The following is a 21,260-nucleotide window of genomic DNA, read 5'->3' as shown; positions in this document are numbered from 1 at the left end:
CTACTGGGTTTTTCACGTTCAACAGTTTCCTGTGTATCAAGAATGGTCCACCACCCAAAGGACATCCAGCCACCTTGGCAACTGTGGGAAGCATCGGAGTCAACATGGGCCAGCATCCCTGTGGAACGCTTTTACAACTTGTAGAGTCCATGCCCCGAAGAATTGATGCAACTCAATATTAGGAAGGTGTTCCTAATGTTTGGTATACTCAGTATATATTGTTGATAGGACTAATTGCAACCTAAAACATCTCTACAAACTATGCTTAAAATCACCAACAAATCTATGGATACTCCCAATAGGCTATTCAAGTTTCAATGTACCCATAGGAACACCCATTTGGCTTTCAACCATAATAAGTGGGTAGATTGTAGTTAATGAGAAAATATTGCAGCATAGTCACTTAGCTATATGAAGACCCTCAAAGGAAATGGCAGAACTTTCTCTGGTTACAGATTCCAAACCACATTTTGCTACCTATCCTCCACCACAGGGAAAAGCAGATGTTCTTTGCTTTTGTGCTGCGTTCATATGCTAGTCGGGAACTAGGACACTTTAAAACGTACGACTTGCTATATAGTTGTAGTTATACACGTGCAGTGTTCAACGAATCAGACTTTTCCGAGTTTCCTGGTTCCCTAATAGAATGTGAACGCGGCATCTATCAACCTTGACGAGTCATCATGAATGTCATACAAGTTGTGGAGGTGATGACTGTCGTATAGCGCCACTAGCCTTCTCCAAAATGAGAAAATGGTACGCACGGTTTTTAAGCGTGGACACCACTGTTGCTGCTCAGTAGCAATTCCATTGATTCATAATTATTCTAATTTTGAGAACTGTGTAGTTAGGCTATATAGCTTGATGCCTGTGTCATAACATTTCAATTAATGTTGTCATTGTGGGTAAGTAATGCGTTGCTCTACACACAAACACTTAGCCAACAAACATTGTGTAAAAATGTATATTTGTTACGTGTTGAATTGTGTTTCTTGCACAGAATGTGTATATTTTAATTCGAAAAGCATCCCATGTGAAGTGCCTCTTACAACTGTGTCTTACAGCTGGACATATGAAGAACTGACGTCACACTTCAAGGTACTACACAGTCTGCGCTCCTGACTACAGCAGTGTAGCGGTTTCGTGCCAGACAACGTCCTTCAAGCTGAAGAGACAACTCCGTTCGCCTGTTCTGATTGGAATATACACGTTATTCAAGGTATGTCTAACATTTTTCACCATTCTTTGGAGTAATCATATTAAATTGGTATTTGTAGGGTTCTACGTCAACAGTTGATGAACGAATAGAAATTTTAAAAAATCTGTACCATCCGTTTTAAAAACTTTGCAAATAAATAGCCAATCAGAGCAACAGTTAGATTCATATAATTTGTATGTGTAGCTTATGTCTTATGGTCATGATATACCAGTAGAGGGTAACATTAACTTATTAATAACAAATCATTGGAAAGAAATGCTATAATAACGGTATGAACTATAATTTAAAAAAAAACTGAATGAATCCATCATTCCTAACAAATTTGAATAAGCAATACTAAATCAATGACTCGTACAGGATAATAGGTAACTTAAGCAGTGCATTTTATAGGCATATTACTCATAATCCAACTAGATGAGAAATATCAACTGAATTCCATTCTTTTTCATTCTATATGAAAAACCTTCATTCCTCATTCCACAGTTCTATTCCATAGTATAGAAGATAGGCTACTGTACTGTGAAGCTCTGAACAAATCCTTTTCCTTAATTACTCCCACCAAAAAACGAATTATAGAGTGCACATTCTCCAGTTTTATAATGATCTTGGATTCCAAAATGTTCTATCTTTGTGGCGTGTGAGGGCAAGTTAAGGAGATATACCTTAATTAAGAATTTCACATTATTGCACAACATTTTTTTTGTTAAATTCATGCATTCGCAGCACATTTTGAAGTGTCAGTGAACTCTAGGGGATGTAAATAAGAACAGCAAGTAGTGGGGGGGAATCAATTGTAAGGCAGCATGCCTGAAGATTGGTGAAGGTAATTTATCCTAACAACATACTAAATATTAAATGGTTTATGCAGATTAGGCAACTTTGCGCATAATTCATTTACTGCATATTATCAAACTGTCATCTTCTCTGAAAATAAAACATTTTTTTCTTTACCCTCTCAGGTTCTCAAACACAATGATGGCCTTAACCACAACTCCTTTGTATCCTGAGATCTGGACAGAGCTGTCTCACAACGACTCATCGCCAGGCAACTCGACAGACGACTATGAGGACTACACTGACGAGCACGCAGAGCTCCGGCAGTCCCTCAACATCATGTCCCTCATCGTCTACTGCCTGGCCTTCATGCTGGGGGTTCTGGGAAATGGACTTGTCATCTGGGTGACGGGATTTAAGATGAAGAAGACGGTCAACACGGTGTGGTTCCTCAACCTGGCTGTGGCCGACTTCCTTTTCACAGCGTTCCTGCCTCTGAGCGTGACCTACACGGCCATGGACTTTCACTGGCCCTTCGGCAAGTTCATGTGCAAGCTCAACTCCACGATCAGCTTCCTCAACATGTTCGCCAGCGTCTACATCCTGGTGGTCATCAGCGTGGACAGGTGTGTGTCCGTGGTGCGCCCTGTCTGGGCCCAGAACCATCGGAACATACGCAAGGCGTCCTGTATCAGTCTGGGTGTCTGGCTGTGGGCCCTGGTCCTCAGCTCCCCCTACTTTGTCTTCCGGGACATCGGGGCGTCCTACAAGAACGAAGAAATCGTCAACTGCTTCAACAACTTTGCTTTCTCCGATGACTATGACACAAAGGAGGTGGCAGAGCTGCGAGTGTTCCGCCATCAGGCCATGATCGTCACCCGCTTCCTGCTGGGCTTCGTGGTGCCCTTCGCCATCATCGTCACTTGCTACGCCATCATCATCCACCGGCTCAAGAGGAACCGCAACCTGGCCAGCCACTCCGGGCGGCCATTCAAGATCATCGCCGCCGTCATCACAGCTTTCTTCCTGTGCTGGGCCCCCTACCACATCATGGCCCTGATCGAGATGGTGAACAACGCGGCCGCTGAGTTCAGCTACACGTTAGACCACGTCACCACCATCGGGGTCCCCATAGCCACCAGCCTGGCCTTCCTCAACAGCTGTCTGAACCCCCTGCTGTACGTGTTCATGGGCCAGGACTTCAAGGATAAGCTGCGCAAGTCCATTCTGACGGTTCTGGAGAGTGCCTTCACTGAGGAAGTGTCAAGGTCCAACCACACCTACACAAACTCTGGACTCACAAGCCGTAGCAAGGATAAGTCCTATTCTGATGCTGAGGTATAGGGTCTTATATTATAATGAGAAACGTTATTGACCACACAATCTGGAAATTTGACTTTGGCTTTATGATAACATGATTGACATCCTTTAAAGCAAAGAAAATACAAACATTAGAAGGACCTTGTCATCAAGGTAATTCAATAATGTTTTCAAACAGCTCGAGACTTAGTTTAAGGGAAAGTTTAAGGCAGGATTTAAGAATTTGAACGCTGAGCGTGTACTCAGTTTTAACAAGGTAAAGACTGAATTCAAATCAACAAGTTTGATTTCAATAATCTTTTGTGACTCAGAAAATGATGGGGTCTGTGGACACATTTCAGCACTGTTTTTGTATGAGCAATACAGTTACCAATGAGAATGTTAATAAGATCTGAATAATTTGTATGATACACACATGTCATTGTTCAAGCTGAATATATAAATTGTCTGTCTTTTCGTTCAAAGCCACTTTTTGTACATGCTTGTTTTTGTAAAAAATGAGGCTAATATTTAACAAGGTGACTATCTTTGGTTTGAACTTGTATAGTTTATTATTGAAGGAATGTTTTTCCTTAATACTTTGATGTATGTTTGTATTTGTATACCTTTTTATGTATGATGTTATTAAATGGTTGAATAGATGACTACTTATTAATTTCTATTTTCCAGAAATCTCCTGACGGCATAACTGTCTCTGCCACATGGTGGCAGCAAAGCTGTCACAGTTAGAATAAATGGAAACGTAATTTAGAAAATAAATCCTATATGCCTTGTGCCAAAAATCCCTCCCTATTTGGGATTATTCCTGAAATGTTTAATTTACAGATTGTATATCAATTCATACTGTAGTGCTTTGACCTGTCCAATGATATTAGATCAATGAGGGAGGAAGCAATTAACAATTTGATTCCCCCTCTCATTTCAACTGGGTTTAAACCTTTTTTCCCCAAATATTTCTAGGCCAATTGAACTTCATGCATTTGCAGCTTTAGAACAGTAAATGTTTTCATGATGATCAACACCTTAATCATAACTGAATTTAACTTGACTTTATCAACTCTTTTAATACTTTCACATTTGTAGAAGTTGAACTTGCTACAGGCAAAATATGATGGTGTCCTTCAAGGTAGCCTGTTTTTATAACTTCAGTCAACCTAGCTATATTTCTGCTTCAGTAGGGTGAAGGCTATAACTGATATTTTGGCCACAATGTAACACGAATGGTGGTCTGCCCAGCCACAGTGTACGAGTCTACCAGACTGACTGGAAAAATAATATCTTATGGAGTGGCCATGAGGTGGGGGTAAGATGGCGTACAGGAAAACATTTAGAAAAGTGGAACATACACTACAAAAGTATGTGGACACCTGCTCGTCTTTGTATGCTGTAGCATTAAGATGTCCCTTCACTGGAACTAAGGGGCCCAGCCCGAACCATGAAAAACAGCCCCAGACCACTATTTCTCCGCCACCAAACTTTACAGTTGGCACTATGTATTCGGGCAGGTAGCGTTCTCCTGGCAGCCCAGATTTGTCCGTTGGACTGCCAGATGATGAAGCGCTATTCATCACTGCAGAGAACACGTTGCTACTGCTCCAGAGTCCAATGGTGGTGAGCTTTACACAACTCCAGCCGACGCTTGGCATTGTGCATGGTGATATTAGGTTGTGTGCAGATTGTCGGCCATGGAAACACATTTAATGAAGCTCCCGACAAACAGTTCTTGTGCTGATGTTGCTTCCAGAGGCAGTTTAGAAGTCTGTAGTGAGTGTTTTAACTGAGGACAGACGTTTTTTACACGTTACACGCTTCAGCACTCAGCAGTCCCGTTCTGTGAGCTTGTTTGGCCTAGTACTTCGCGGCTAAGCCGTTGTTGCTCCTAGACGTTTCAACTTCACAATAACAGCACTTACAGTTAACAGGGGCAGAAATTTGACAAACTGACTTGTTGGAAAGGTGGCATACTATGATGGTGCCATGTTGAAAGTCACTAAGGCCATTCTACTGCCAATGTTTGTCTATTGAGATTGCATGACTGTGTGCTCGATTTAATACACTTGTCAGCAACGGGTGTGGCTGAAATAGCAGAATCTACTAATTTCAAGGGGTGTCCACAGACTTGTGTATATATACAGTAGTGTATTATAAGTAAATATGGAATGGGGGCATGCACAAGCCATCTATAAGATCTGAAGAAGGAGAATATGGAGGACAGGCAAAAAAGGAGAAAAGTGGAACATGTTTTGAATGAACATGGAAAGGTGGATCACACAGAACTTTTGGAGGAGGTACAGAAGGAAATTGAATCTGACCAGTGTGAGGATGAATTAACTGCGGTGGCAGGTGCGGTGAAGAACGTAGAGTTTGATCCTCATCGTGATTATGACAAAGAAGGTTCTGGCCCAGTGGGAGTGATATTTTTGGAGAGAATGGATCCTTGCCTTCTGGCAGATCCACATGTGGTGTCAGGTTGGGTGGTAAAGAGGTTGGGGAATGTTGGGTCGGTTTAAGTGACTCAAAGTGGAATCGTGCAGATTTTTGCGTTTCTGCCTTCCAGAGGGAGCGTGCGCTCCGCACCACACGACTGGGTACAAGAACTGTAACTTGTTTTCGTCTCCGGAGCAGGGCGCCATTAAAAGGAGTGATAACTGGAGTGGCGTTAAGTGTTAAGTGGATCAACTGAAGTTGAAGATTTGTTTGGTGCAACACAGACGCGGTGGAGAACGTGGTGAAACAAAGAAGACACTGTCTGTACTTCTGAGTTTTGATGCAGAGTTAGGATGTGTCAGTTATCCCGTGTTAGCTTTTGTCCTAAATCCATTACGGTGTTTTAGGTGTCAAGCTTATGGTCATGTGGCAGCAGTGTGTAGGAGGGAGATTCCTCGATGTGCGAAGTGTGCAGGAGGACATGAGACAAAGGAATCTGTAGTATCGGTGGAAAAAGTTTTGTGTGTAAACTGTAGAGGTACCAATGGTGCTGGAGATCAGAGGTGCCCGGTGAGAGAAAGGCAGTATGAGATTGCCAGCATCAGAGTAGTGCAGGTGTTGTATGCTGAGGCTGTGAAGAGAGTAATAGAGGAAGATGGATACCTGTGAGTAGGCTGAGGCCAATAGAGAGTGATAGGAATTACATGTGCTTCAATAAGGTAGATTATTTTGTCATTCATGGCCATGGTTGTGAATTGTACTGCAGGAATGGAATGCAAATTACAGAGGATAGATGTTCTGGTGGCAGCTACTGAGAAGCACTTGGGTGTACAAGATTTTACTGCAGAAGAGTCACAGATGTTTTGAACGATAGTGTCCTGTTCTCCCAGGCTGCTGGCCCCCATGTAGGATCAGATAGGGCCAATGTAGCGGAATAGTGGTGAGGTTTTAATGAGTGCAGGGTTAGTTGGTAGGGCAATTTTTCACAAAGGTAATACATTCATACTTCAGAATAGAAGGATGATACACAGCCAATACAGTAGGTGGCGGCATTCACCTATAATATTTTTTTGCGGACCGCCATAATACCAAAGAAGAAAAAGAATAGCCGATGATCTCCGCCCCTTTCTCCTCCCCTGATTCTTTTAATTACTATGTAGAAAAAATGGGGCTAACTAGCGGGGAACCGGATGGATACACACGATTCACAATGTAACATAAGTGGAGCGATATAAAGAATGGGCAGAGAAAGTCTAACCTAATCAGACTTTAGAAATGTGGTAAGTACATTCCAGAGTTCGATCCGATACAAGTGGTACCTAACCTTGCTAGCTAGCTTTATGAACGGTCAGATAGGCCTCGCGCAATCTACCCTAGTTAACGTAGTTGTAGCTGTGACATCATTGCGCAAACAAAAGCGAAGAATTTAGCTAGCTATCTTGCTGCTGTCACCCGGTTGTCTCCTTACAAGCCAGATACAATGCATTTCACACACATGTCCGCATTTCGTTTAAATACATTGCTTTTTTTCTCTAATCTCTCTAATAACCTTTGAAGGGTTGGAGGCAAGCAACAGCCTGACATTTTGTTGGTATCAAGACAGCTGTCACGATGCTTTAACTTTGGCTCTACACATGCAGAGAATAGCTAACTGACTGTGGCCATTGGCCAGACTGTCATAAGGGTATCTAGTGAACTTATTATATATATACAAAAATATATCTGGGCATACAGGGTTGTGAAAGCTAGCTAGCTAGCTAGCTAACCATGTTTAGATAAGAATACAGTTCATGTAGCTACGCTAGCTAGTTAGCTAGCCAGCCAATTTATTCAAAATGGACACTTCTGGTGTATTTTTGAGTATGATAGCTAGCTAGCTGATTTAGGTAGCTAAATTACATGTTTTTGAAAATGATCAGCTGATCAACTGTTACTGCCTTATTTTTCATAATTGTACAAAAGTTCTCATGAACTGTAAATTTAGCTATTTGGTAGAACCTGACCGATATGAGATGTTTGGATCTGCTTTTAGTTTGGAAATGTTCACGATAACCAATATCTGCCAACATTTTTATTATAGCTGGAATAAAAAAATCAAAAACATTCTGTATGGATTGTGCTTATAACCAATATCTGCCAACATTTTTATTATAGCTGGAATAAAAAAATCAAAAACATTCTGTATGGATTGTGCTTAAAACAGCTCTACAAAGGTACCTCAGAAATCTGATTTCAAATGGTTTTGTTGTTGAAAAGAACACTTAATGTAAGCACCACAGCCTTTAGGAGCACCAGAAAGGCAAAACTATTATTTATTTATTTTGGGGGGGGGGGGGGGGGGGGGGTTATTCAAGGGAAAGGAGGATAAACTGCAGAAATTGCAGCAAAAAATGTGCCTCTGAAGACTGAGCTGCATCATGCTAGCCAGTTGGAAAACAACGGACAGGACAAGTTTTCCATGTTTTGGTATTTAGCTATGTTTTCATCGATTGTAGGCCTGTAGACACTAAATTCTGGTAGTTGTCAATTGAAAGGAACAACTTAAATGAGCACGGTTACGTGCACACAATACGATTATTGTGGATAGTCAGATTAACATAATTAGTTTGTTTTAAAACAATACATTTCTCAAATCCTGTTTACTTGGACACATTTGAAATCAGGTTACCTGATGAGACTCAAATAAATGCAGAAAATTGCTAATAAAAATAAACGTCCTAGCACCGTGACAGTGTTCATTTTTGCAAAGCCTATTTGATTCGGATCAAATACACAGCTGGAAAGCTGATTTTTAAGCTGTTTATATGTCCTAATAAATCGAAAGATTGCTCAGAAAACCAGGTGTTTTATTTGGTGCATGCTTACTTCGATTTTGACCGTACGCCGATTAAGATAAGCAGATACGTTTCGAGTTAGGTCAGGGGTTATGGGTAGGATTTAGCGTAGGGATGTCCCAAGGATACCAGGTGGCACTAATCCTCAGTGAACGGTGTCAAGTACTCTCACACAGCTAGTTAGCTGGCTAGCACTCGTCATGGAAATGGGGGTGGCGAAACGTGAATATGAACCAGTCTCTGACAAGTGTCAACCCATACATTAAAACTTAGCTACGACGCGCTAATTTTGAACATGCTATATATTTTGTACCTATGAAAACATTTGAATGACAGGGCTTGAGGAACACCCTTTGCAAAGATGAAATACAGTGCATTCGGAAAGTATTCAGACCCCTTCCCGTTTCCATATTTTGTTACGTTACAGCCTTATTCTAAAATGGATAAAAATGAAATATAAATCTACACACAATACCCCATAATGACAAAGCGAAAACAGGTTTTTAGAAATGTTTGCACATTTATAAAAAATTCAAACAGATACCTTACATAAATATTCAGACCCTTTACTATGAGACTCAAAATTGAGCTCAGGTGCATCCTGTTTCCATTGATCATCCTTGATGTTTCTACAACTTGTTTGGAGGTGGTCAAGAACCCGATGGTCACTTTGAGAGAGCTCCAGTTCCTCTTGGAGATGGTTGTCTTTCTGGAAGGTTCTCTCATCTCTGCAGCACTCCACCAATCTCATTGTAGTGTGGCCAGACGGAAGCCACTCTTCAGTAAAAGGCACATGACAGCCCGCTTGGAGTTTGCATTAAGGCACCTAAAGGACTCTGACCATGAGAAACAAGATTCTTTGGTCAGATGAAACCAAGATTGAACTCTTTGTCCTGAATGCCAGCGTCACGTCTGGAGGAAACCTGGCACCCTCCTTACGGTGAAGCATGGTGGTGGTGGCACCATCATGTTTTGGGAATGTTTTTCAGCGGCAGGGACTGGGAGACTAGTCAGGATTGAGGCAAAAATCCCCAAATACCGGTGTGCCAAGCTTGAGGCATCATACCCAAGAAGACTCGAGGCTGTAATTGCTGCCAAAGGTGCTTCAACAAAGTACTGAGTAAAGGATCTGAATACTTATGTAAATGTGATATTTCAGTTTATTTTTAATACATTTGCCAACATTTCTGAACTTGTTTTTGCTTTGTATTTAGGGGGTTTTGTGTGTAGATTGAGGGGGGAAAAGTAATGTAAAATGTTCGAATAAGGCTGTAATGTAACACCATTTTGAAAAAGTGAAGGTCTGAATACTTTCCGAATGCACTGTATAACACACCAGTTTTCATGGGCTTCACTAAAGGTCTGTGAGGTTACTGAGTTTAACGTTCTCAGAACGGCACTTGCTTCACATCCATTGTTTGTCACGATACCCAACACCCTTCCATGGCACTTCAAGTAACAGTACATGGCCGGTGTGCATTTTTGGCACTTTACATTTACATTTAAGTCATTTAGCAGACGATCTTATCCAGAGCGACTTACAAATTGGTGCATTCACCTTATGACATCCAGTGGAACAGCCACTTTACAATAGTGCATCTAAATCTTTTAAGGGGGGGATGGTCATAAGGATTGCTTTATCCTATCCTAGGTATTCCTTAAAGAGGTGGGGTTTCAGGTGTCTCCGGAAGGTGGTGATTGACTCCGCTGTCCTGGCGTCGTGAGGGAGTTTGTTCCACCATTGGGGTGCCAGAGCAGCGAACAGTTTTGACTGGGCTGAGCGGGAACTGTACTTCCTCAGTGGTAGGGAGGCGAGCAGGCCAGAGGTGGATGAACGCAGTGCCCTTGTTTGGGTGTAGGGCCTGATCAGAGCCTGAAGGTACTGAGGTGCCGTTCCCCTCACAGCTCCGTAGGCAAGCACCATGGTCTTGTAGCGGATGCGAGCTTCAACTGGAAGCCAGTGGAGAGAGCGGGGTGACGTGAGAGAACTTGGGAAGGTTGAACACCAGACGGGCTGCGGCGTTCTGGATGAGTTGTAGGGGTTTAATGGCACAGGCAGGGAGCCCAGCCAACAGCGAGTTGCAGTAATCCAGACGGGAGATGACAAGTGCCTGGATTAGGACCTGCGCCGCTTCCTGTGTGAGGCAGGGTCGTACTCTGCGGATGTTGTAGAGCATGAACCTACAGGAACGGGCCACCGCCTTGATGTTAGTTGAGAACGACAGGGTGTTGTCCAGGATCACGCCAAGGTTCTTAGCGCTCTGGGAGGAGGACACAATGGAGTTGTCAACCGTGATGGCGAGATCATGGAACGGGCAGTCCTTCCCCGGGAGGAAGAGCAGCTCCGTCTTGCCGAGGTTCAGCTTGAGGTGGTGATCCGTCATCCACACTGATATGTCTGCCAGACATGCAGAGATGCGATTCGCCACCTGGTCATCAGAATGGGGAAAGGAGAAGATTAATTGTGTGTCGTCTGCATAGCAATGATAGGAGAGACCATGTGAGGTTATGACAGAGCCAAGTGACTTGGTGTATAGCGAGAATAGGAGAGGGCCTAGAACAGAGCCCTGGGGGACACCAGTGGTGAGAGGACGTGGTGAGGAGACAGATTCTCGCCACGCCACCTGGTAGGAGCGACTTGTCAGGTAGGACGCAATCCAAGCGTGGGCCCAACTCGGAGAGAGTGGAGAGGAGGATCTGATAGTTCACAGTATCGAAGGCAGCCGATAGGTCTAGAAGGATGAGAGCAGAGGAGAGGGAGTTAGCTTTAGCAGTGCGGAGCGCCTCCGTGATACAGAGAAGAGCAGTCTCAGTTGAATGACTAGTCTTGAAACCTGACTGATTTGGATCAAGAAGGTCATTCTGAGAGATAGCAGGAGAGCTGGCCAAGGACGGCACGTTCAAGAGTTTTGGAGAGAAAAGAAAGAAGGGATACTGGTCTGTAGTTGTTGACATCGGAGGGATCGAGTGTAGGTTTTTTCAGAAGGGGTGCAACTCTCGCTCTCTTGAAGACGGAAGGGACGTAGCCAGTGGTCAAGGATGAGTTGATGAGCGAGGTGAGGTAAGGGAGAAGGTCTCCGGAAATGGTCTGGAGAAGAGAGGAGGGGATAGGGTCAAGCGGGCAGGTTGTTGGGCGGCCGGCCGTCACAAGACGCGAGATTTCATCTGGAGAGAGAGGGGAGAAAGAGGTCAGAGCACAGGGTAGGGCTGTGTGAGCAGAACCAGCGGTGTCGTTTGACTTAGCAAACGAGGATCGGATGTCGTCGACCTACTTTTCAAAATGGTTGACGAAGTCATCTGCAGAGAGGGAGGAGGGGGGGAGGGGGAGGAGGATTCAGGAGGGAGGAGAAGGTGGCAAAGAGCTTCCTAGGGTTAGAGGCAGATGCTTGGAATTTAGAGTGGTAGAAAGTGGCTTTAGCAGCAGAGACAGAAGAGGAAAATGTAGAGAGGAGGGAGTGAAAGGATGCCAGGTCCGCAGGGAGGCGAGATTTCCTCCATTTCCGCTCGGCTGCCCGGAGCCCTGTTCTGTGAGCTCGCAATGAGTCGTCGAGCCACGGAGCGGGAGGGGAGGACCGAGCCGGCCTGGAGGATAGGGGACATAGAGAGTCAAAGGATGCAGAAAGGGAGGAGAGGAGGGTTGAGGAGGCAGAATCAGGAGATAGGTTGGAGAAGGTTTGAGCAGAGGCAAGAGATGATAGGATGGAAGAGGAGAGAGTAGCGGGGGAGAGAGAGCGAAGGTTGGGACGGCGCGATACCATCCGAGTAGGGGCAGTGTGGGAAGTGTTGGATGAGAGCGAGAGGGAAAAGGATACAAGGTAGTGGTCGGAGACTTGGAGGGGAGTTGCAATGAGGTTAGTGGAAGAACAGCATCTAGTAAAGATGAGGTCAAGCGTATTGCCTGCCTTGTGAGTAGGGGGGGAAGGTGAGAGGGTGAGGTCAAAAGAGGAGAGGAGTGGAAAGAAGGAGGCAGAGAGGAATGAGTCAAAGGTAGACGTGGGGAGGTTAAAGTCACCCAGAACTGTGAGAGGTGAGCCGTCCTCAGGAAAGGAGCTTATCAAGGCATCAAGCTCATTGATGAACTCTCCGAGGGAACCTGGAGGGCGATAAATGATAAGGATGTTAAGCTTGAAAGGGCTGGTAACTGTGACAGCATGGAATTCAAAGGAGGCGATAGACAGATGGGTAAGGGGAGAAAGAGAGAATGACCACTTGGGAGAGATGAGGATCCCGGTGCCACCACCCCGCTGACCAGAAGCTCTCGGGGTGTGCGAGAACACGTGGGCAGACGAAGAGAGAGCAGTAGGAGTAGCTGTGTTATCTGTGGTGATCCATGTTTCCGTCAGTGCCAAGAAGTCGAGGGACTGGAGGGAAGCATAGGCTGAGATGAACTCTGCCTTGTTGGCCGCAGATCGGCAGTTCCAGAGGCTACCGGAGACCTGGAACTCCACGTGGGTCGTGCGCGCTGGGACCACCAGGTTAGGGTGGCCGCGGCCACGCGGTGTGAAGCGTTTGTATGGTCTGTGCAGAGAGGAGAGAACAGGGATAGACAGACACATAGTTGACAGGCTACAGAAGAGGGTACGCTAATGCAAAGGAGATTGGAATGACAAGTGGACTACACGTCTCGAATGTTCAGAAAGTTAAGCTTACGTTGCAAAAATCTTATTGACTAAAATGATTAAAATGATGCAGTACTGCTGAAGTAGGCTGGCTAGCAGTGGCTGCGTTGTTGGCTTTGTTTGAAAGTGTAGCTGGCTAGGTAACCTCGATAGCTGGCTAGGTAACCTCGGTAACTGGCCAGATAATTAGTCTAAAACTACACAATTGTCTTAGATACAAGGACAGCAAAGACACCTATGTAGCTAGCTAACACTAGCTAGCTAACACTACACTATTCAAATCGTTCCGTTGTAATGTAATAGTTTCTACAGTGCTGCTATTCGGTAGAAGTTGGCTAGCTGGCAGTGTTAGCAGTGTTGACTAGCAGTATTGACTAGGTAGGAGAACGGCAGCGCGGCGTACGAAAATAGCTGGCTAGCTAACCGAAAATTACTCTAGACTCCACAGTTATCTTAGATACAAGGACAGCAAAGACAACTATGTAGCTAGCTAACACTACACTAATCAAGTCGTTCCGTTGAATGTAATAGATTCTACAGTGCTGCTATTCGGTGGCTAGCTGGCTAGCTAGCAGTGTTGATTACGTTACGTTACGTTAAAAGGACGAAAATAGCTGGCTAGCTAACCTAGAAAATCGCTCTAAACTACACAATTATCTTTGATACAAAGACGGCTATGTAGCTAGCTAAGATCAAACAAATCAAACCGTTGTACTGTAATGAAATGAAGTGAAATGTGATACTACCTGTGGAGCGAAGCGGAATGCGACCGGGTTGTTGAATGCGGAACTGAGCTGGCAAGCTCCTATCTATTAAGCACTCACCGTAGACGCAGTAACAATTAGTTCACAGTAGTTCACTCTCCTCTCTGACAGGTTTAGTTGCGTTGGGTGATATTGTCCATTCTTGCTGTAATGCACTAAGTTATAGCTATAAGCCTATGTAAAGAGCTCCCTCTTCAGGATAAATAATAAAATGCAAAAATAAGTCAAATTCTATGAAGAACTAGTTTTAACGGTTTATGCTTACTTTGCTTAAGACCTTACACTGATTTAAGATAATCAGAGGCAAGTGTTTACATGAATAATGCAAAACTCTGAGTATTGCCATAATCAGTTTAATATTAAGTTATTAGTAGTTCCGGGACGATACCAGTATCGCAAACCTCATTAGTAATGTGGCAAGGAAACAAACATGAAGCATATTTAATTTCTTTAGGAAATCAGCCCTAATGGTGGAAACAAGCATGATTATGTTGTCATTGAGTCACATTTATTTATTTCCCAAGCTATAGCACACAATATTTCACATACATCAGGTTTTTAAAGGACCAAAGATTTTGGTCTGCTTCGTGTCTTCATTTTTGCCATGGGAAAAATATTGCAGTAGTGGTATTGTCACAGCCCTAATTATTAGTGTGCATGTAAACGTACTCCATGGTTCTCCTCACTTTTGTCAAGTGATTTTTACGAAATTTAGTTGGTTAGCTAATTTGGATATGTCTCAGACACATAGGCCTATGGGAAGCTGCATTTTCCTCAGAGTAGCTACTGTATATGCATTGGTAATCTGTCATTGCTAACATCTTCCATCTGTAAAAATATGATCTGCATTATTCCTAGAGTGGGTACTAAGCTAAGGTTGATGTTAAATGATTGTACTTGTATGCAATAAAGGCCAGCAATTTTAACGTAGCCTAATGTCTGGAAACCGCATGTTGCTGTGCTCCACTAATAGTTTATCTAGGCCATTTTTGGAACTTTAACAATGTAACATATATATTTTTTGTAAAAAACAGCCAGGCACCAAGCTGCTAGCTATGTAGTGTGAGAGATATCTGGAAATATCTTGGGAAGTGAACGATAGAAGTGACGTGACATGCAGCCAAAATGGATGCGCACATTTGCCACACTCAAGGGACACGAATGTTGTCATGGACCTGCTGAATGTTTTTTACTCTGTGTACGCCATAAGTGTCCCGTATACCTCACTGTAAAGCCGCCTTGAAGGCGCTGTAAAGCACAAGTCTAAATGCTTAAAAGATTTTGAGGGTGCGCGTACTATTCACTTTTGTCATGGGGAAACCCGTTGGATGACAGTTTTTACTACAAAAAAGTGGACTTTCGTGTTTTGCATCGGACTGGGTTAAAAAGGAGCATAATTTTAATCATTAGCATGTCCATTTCCTACCAATCTCTGAAATGTGTTTGATAGTTACTGTCACATAAAACTTGATCACTCATCAATCCTTACTGGGTGTGGCGAAAGCTTCTCAAAATGGTTGACCTGAGGGTATTAGAAGCAAAGTATGGTTTCGATCAAGGTAACTGTTTGGCTGCTCTTTTTAGGCCGTTTTGATAATAGGAGCTAGTATCCGGACAATACAGGTGTCAATTGTCTTCATCTAATTTGATTGAGACTGAATTCCTTTCAAAGGGTGTCAGCCTTTTTAACAGAATTGAAAGCCGATATAGGAGAGGCTTTGCAGCGCAGGAGAGGCTTTGCAGCGCAGGAGAGGCTTTGCAGCGCAGGAGAGGCTTTGCAGCGCAGGAGAGGCTTTGCAGCGCAGGAGAGGCTTTGCAGCGCAGGAGAGGCTTTGCAGCGCAGGAGAGGCTTGGAAATTTGTAGCATCCAATAATTTTTGTTCCTACTCATGGTGTTGTAATAAAACTGTTATAGTTAGTCAGGACCAGCACCTACCCCCCATATGTTTGGTAAAGTAGTAACTTATTTTTTCTCTTTCAGTTGTTGACCAGACAAAGGAAGAGTTCTACAAAACAAGGTGCTCATGAAGAATGGAACTAACCATGTTTAACATTTAACTTTGATCATTGAACACACCCTAATGGATTACGTAAGCTCCGCTGAACCAGATGTTGATGCCTTCATCTGCACAGAATGTGGGGATGGCTTCAGGCGCTACCTTGACTTGGTTAAACACATTACTGTTCATGAACGACTCAGAACTCATGAACGAACAGATTCATTTCCCCTTGACAGTTTACCCAATGGGTTTCAAGTTCCCCGTGAGTATGCTCTCCATGAAAATGGAACTTTCATAGTGGTTGACAGATCTGGACCATCAAACAACCCTTCTTCTGTCAAACAGCCATCTTCAACTCCTTCACCTTATCAGAATTCAAAGACCATTGTACTTACAACTAAGCCAGCAAAAACTGATCTACGTGTTAACACAGTATCTCACTCCCAGTGCCGCAGTGTCTCTCCTCTAAAACAGTACCGATGCGAAACATGTGGAAAATCGTTTAACAACCAGCTGAGTTTACAACACCATCAACAGTATCGGAATTTAGAGCAAGGTTATAAGTGCACCTTGTGTTGCAAGATCTTCACAGATAAAGAGTGGCTAAGGGAACATCTCCAAGAACATGCCCATGAAATATTTTACTGCTGTGGTCAGTGTGGAAAACGCTTTCTGAAACAAGAGACCCTGTATGCTCATCAAAAAGAGCGGCATGGATCGCTGGGGCTCAAACAAATGGGGAAGTCAGACAATGGTGAAGAGAACATAATACAGAAAACATATCACTGTAAGAAGTGTAATCTGTGTTTTTTCTGGCTCTCCGACTTGCAGAGCCACTTACTCAGTCATTCCAAAGACAAACCATTATCTGTGAACTCTTCATCTAAAATCGAGCAACAGTCTCAGAAAGATGAGCTATCACATACCATCGAGTACAGCGACAGCACCCCTACCGATGTTACTAAACAGTACAGCAGCAGCACCCCTACTACCGATGTGACCAAACAGTACAGCAGTGACGTAACTGTTGATGAGAAGACCCACAATGGCAAATCTGATTCCAAAACACCATCCTCTTTCAGACCATACCGCTGTGGTTTGTGTGGAGATCGCTTCCAGCAGTTAACAGACTTGAAGGAGCATCATCTTACCCATCAAACACAGGAAGAAATTGACAAGTTAAATAAGGATTCAGAGTCACAAAGAGTTGTAAAAAAGTGGCAAAGGTATACTCGCATTGAGTGCATCATAACAAAAGCACCTGCAAGGAAGGGAGGAAGGCCCCCACTTTATAAAAAAGGCTCTGGGACAAAATTACATCCATGCAAGCACTGCCACCGTGTATTCAGTCACTCTAGTAGTCTGTCTCGGCACAATAGATCCCACAAGGGGACTCTTCACACTTGTGTTCTCTGTGGGAAACATTTTCCACAACGCTGTGATGTCCGGAGGCATATAGCCATGTATCACAAACCTGAATTAGAGAAGAAGCCAAGTCTTAAGTACTTGGCATTGCATTCTAAACCAGATGGTGGTTCCCAATTGAATTCTGATGTGTTGGAACAGAATGCGTCATCTGAAGGAAAACCCAAGAAGTCTTTAGACAGTGTTGTAGCAGAATTGGACAGTGACAATGGTGAAGATCAGCAAACCACATCTACTGGAGAAGTGTCCGCTGCTCCTAAGGTACGGAGGAACTACAAGTGTGACGAATGTGGGAAAAAGTTTGGGCTGCTGTGTGTGTACCAACGGCATTTGCGGTACCACAAAAGGGAACCAGGTAGTGAAATGGTTAAGTGCCCTCACTGTCCAAGTCGCTTCCGGAGTTCTTCTGCTCTAGGGCGCCATCTTGAGATTCACCCAAGTCAGTCAAGGGGGGAAACGGACATGGAAGGACAGGCATCTCCCACTGCTGACTCCAATCCAGACCTGGACTCTGACCAAGACAATGTAAAGGATTTAGTGGGTCATGGGGACATTGATGATGTCAAGGGTGGGAATGGTGAAAAAATTGGTCCAGCAGAGGTGCTGTACGAATGCACTGAGTGTACAGAGACTTTTTCCTCCTTGCAGAAGTTTCTGAAGCACCAGAGTTCTCATGGGTCCGATAACCTTGGATAATGGAAACGATGCATGGTATTTATATTCGAAGGTCTGAACCCTAACTTGAGATCGATGCACATACCACATATTGTTGCACTGTTATGCAGACCTCAATTCATGATTTACGAAAGTCCGAGTTACGTGCACGTCTCAAGTTAGGATTCTTTCCTTGATGATGGAGCAGTTTAACAAGTGTTTAAAAAAATTAATAATAATGTAACAATGAACTGAGGAACTACAACCAGAATGGTTCTTGGGGTGGGTGGGTCATTAATTCTGAACCAGAGTAGGATGACATTGATGTAGCACTGCATAGATCGAGATGGTGACTGAAGAACTGGGAATTACTGAGATTTTTTATGTAATTTCTACAATCATGTGAATTTGAGAAGTTTTGTATCAATGTTTCAGATTGTTATGGTTACTTCAGTTAAACCCTTATAATTACCCCTGGAAATGCCATGGTGTGGGAATAATGCCTTAATATGCTCTGAGAGCATTATTGAAGCTAGTAGTCGAGCACAATTTGCTAAAGACCAAGTGGCAATAACGTTTTTGCAGATAGATTTGGACCCATGCAAACCGTTAAGATGGTCTGCGGTAACAATGACTGTCCATTTTGTAGAGTAATTAGAAACGTTTTTTTACATGTGCATTTCCATTGGGATTTCACTTTAAAACTATTTAAGAGATTATTTATTTGCAATTGCCAAGCCTTTACAACCATGGTGTCTTTCTCAAGATCAGAAAACCTGTCAAGGTGAGATGTTCCCAAACTACCAGACCAGGAAGGTTGGTATCATTTTGAAAGGCTTTCTCATGTATCATCTTTTCACTATATTGTGGTCATGTCTCTCAATTCACAAAATGGTTCTGTTATCTAGATCCGTGGTTCCCAATGAGGGGTACTAGGACCTCTGGGAGTACTTAGCCTATCCACAGGGGGTACTTGAGAAGACTCATGAGACCATAGGCCTACTGTAAAATGCACATGAGGGGGCACTTCAGGGGTTGTCTCGGCAGAGCAAAATTCAGTTGGTGGTACAGTAACCGAAAAAGATTGGGAACCACTGCGCTAGATGATTTCTGCTGCCAGTCCTCTGGGTGGCCACGGATCTGTTAACACATGATCATGTTTTTCCTTAGGACACGACAAAGTCCAGTGATTCCAATGCAAGCCACACGTAGCATTGTGATGTAAATTAGCCTTTTCAAATCGTACTGTTGCTTTCTTTATTGCCTACCAAACGTAAACAAATGCATTGGCCCTGATTTTAAATGTTACTTTTGTGCCATTAAAGTTGAAAGAAATGTATTTTTTCCTAAAAATCAAAGATTGACCTTTTTTAAATGACCCATCAGTCATGGTGTTCAACTAATGATGAATGCGATTATGTGATAAGGTGGAAATGTCATCTTTGTGACTTTCCAACTCGTGGTAGGCTAAATATTTTTCTGTTAGTGCTTTGTTGCCTACACACTGGAATGTTCATCCTACACAAGTTATTATAGAAGTACCATGTCTAGGATCCATAGGATGATGGTTTATATCAATTATAAGATAGGATGTAGTTTTTCAACTATAAAGAAACATCATGGCGGGTTCAGACTTCTAAATGGATCTGTGTTGAACACAAGCAATTCAGTAGATCAGACTTGTTCAGAATCATGTAGCCAGAAGAACAGAGGTGTCTGGGGGGAAAAGGAAAATTGCCTCTTTATGAGTGATCTTGTTCCAGAAACTTCTGCCCAAATGCTCAGTCTGGTGGATCAACGAGTCAAACTTGGCCTTTGTTAGCCAATACAGAAAGACCAGGAGAAACTCCCAGTGTATAGGCATTGATTGGTTCAATCTGCTTAATCTACCAACCAATCATCTTCCACAAACACTTCCCCATAACCTCGCAGTCATGTGATTTGCTCAAATTAAATGATGACAAATACTTTACTTAAGTCACTCTTCTAAGGCCAACTTTGAACCGTTCATATCCCAGGCTTAGATGCACTGTGCGCAATAGCCTGGGGACAAGGTTATGACAAGCGTCACTATCCTTTGCACTGGTCACTCCTATTGTGCCTGTCCTTCACCTGGCAGGTCTCCCTAGGGCTGCTTCCCAATTCCTGAGCCTTCTCCCAGAAGTGGGCACTGCCGTCTATACAATTAACTAATGCTCACACTAATACAATGCCTTGAGGGAGCATGAGCAAGTGCACACTTTGGTGAGAAAGGTAAAGGATCAGACAGTATCCAATGGCCCAATCCAAAATCGACCCCTAGACCCTACCTCCTATGCACTTTTGGGGATTTGACAGGTGTTCGCAACATTGTGAAACTTCCACCTAGCCCATCGGTGAGCAAGTGGAGCTATTGCCATATTCCTTACATCTGTCAAATCCTCACAAGTGCGTAGGGGTCGATTTGGGATTGGGACAATGTGCGCACGATTTAGCTTGCTGGATAGGTGGAGTTCACACTTTAGACCAAATGGAACGGTTCCAAAGGTGCATACTCAGTCAACAGGGGGTGCTCAGTTTAAGTGAGTGCATTCAAGCTCAATTTATTGGTTTTGTTCCCTGTTGAATGAGTATGCACTTTTGGAACCATTCCATTCTGAGCAGAGGAACACGGCCATTGTTTCCACAGCCGCGAAGGTCCGTGCACATGACTCATTGACATACCGGATGAAATCAAGTCCTGGAGCATTACCCATTGCTTCCCAAAAGCAATGAATGTCCTGTGCAAAGCAAGGGAAACAACAACTGCAAAACTTGCATGATGGACTCTACTAGCTCACCACCAACTAGCTAGCGATTCCACATCGGTAACATAAGTGTCTATGTAAAGGACGTGTAAGTGAGTACCAATTTCTCCTGATTAAGCTTGCACTGAGGCTCAGACCGTTACCTTACTAGCACACTTACTAGCCCTCCTGAAGTGTCTTACCAGTTGGAAGATTGTAAAAAAAAACTACCTATTTGCTGGCAGAAGTGGGGACACTTCAGGCTGAGAGTAATGTTCACACATGCCCATGTGCTACGCTCACCCATCAAACGTACTCAATAGTGACCCCAGTGCAACTATAGATTTGGGTCACGGCACCACTATAAAGGACGTCACGCTGCTTGCTTAGCGAGTACCACTTTTGGCTCACACGGCTCAAACCCAGGATACCTGCCTTGCTAGCACACGTGACCGCCCT

At 43.6% G+C, this 21,260-nt stretch overlaps 2 protein-coding genes across 2 annotated transcripts; both read left to right on the top strand.

Annotated features, from left to right (window-relative positions):
- Positions 1-1,117: 1,117 nt before the first annotated feature.
- fpr1 (formyl peptide receptor 1) lies at positions 1,118-3,954 on the top strand. The gene is made up of 2 exons (XM_055904694.1): positions 1,118-1,219; positions 2,179-3,954. The coding sequence occupies exon 2, from the start codon at positions 2,192-2,194 to the stop codon at positions 3,335-3,337; it is 1,146 nt and encodes a 381-aa protein (XP_055760669.1). The 5' UTR covers positions 1,118-1,219; positions 2,179-2,191; the 3' UTR covers positions 3,338-3,954.
- Positions 3,955-6,844: 2,890 nt separating this feature from the next.
- On the top strand, positions 6,845-19,375 carry LOC129838019 (zinc finger protein ZFP2-like). Its single transcript, XM_055904677.1, has 2 exons — positions 6,845-7,020; positions 15,939-19,375. The coding sequence occupies exon 2, from the start codon at positions 16,039-16,041 to the stop codon at positions 18,076-18,078; it is 2,040 nt and encodes a 679-aa protein (XP_055760652.1). The 5' UTR covers positions 6,845-7,020; positions 15,939-16,038; the 3' UTR covers positions 18,079-19,375.
- The last annotated feature ends 1,885 nt before the right edge of the window (positions 19,376-21,260 follow it).

Source organism: Salvelinus fontinalis, chromosome 38 (genome assembly GCF_029448725.1).
Source record: "Salvelinus fontinalis isolate EN_2023a chromosome 38, ASM2944872v1, whole genome shotgun sequence".
NCBI classification, from domain to species: Eukaryota; Metazoa; Chordata; class Actinopteri; order Salmoniformes; family Salmonidae; genus Salvelinus; species Salvelinus fontinalis.
This window is presented reverse-complemented; position numbering and strand designations above follow the sequence as displayed.

Coding starts and splice junctions, on each gene's coding strand:
- fpr1 (XM_055904694.1), top strand. CDS start 2,192: ATGATGGCCTTAACCACAACTCCTTTGTATCCTGAGATCTGGACAGAG.
- LOC129838019 (XM_055904677.1), top strand. CDS start 16,039: ATGGATTACGTAAGCTCCGCTGAACCAGATGTTGATGCCTTCATCTGC.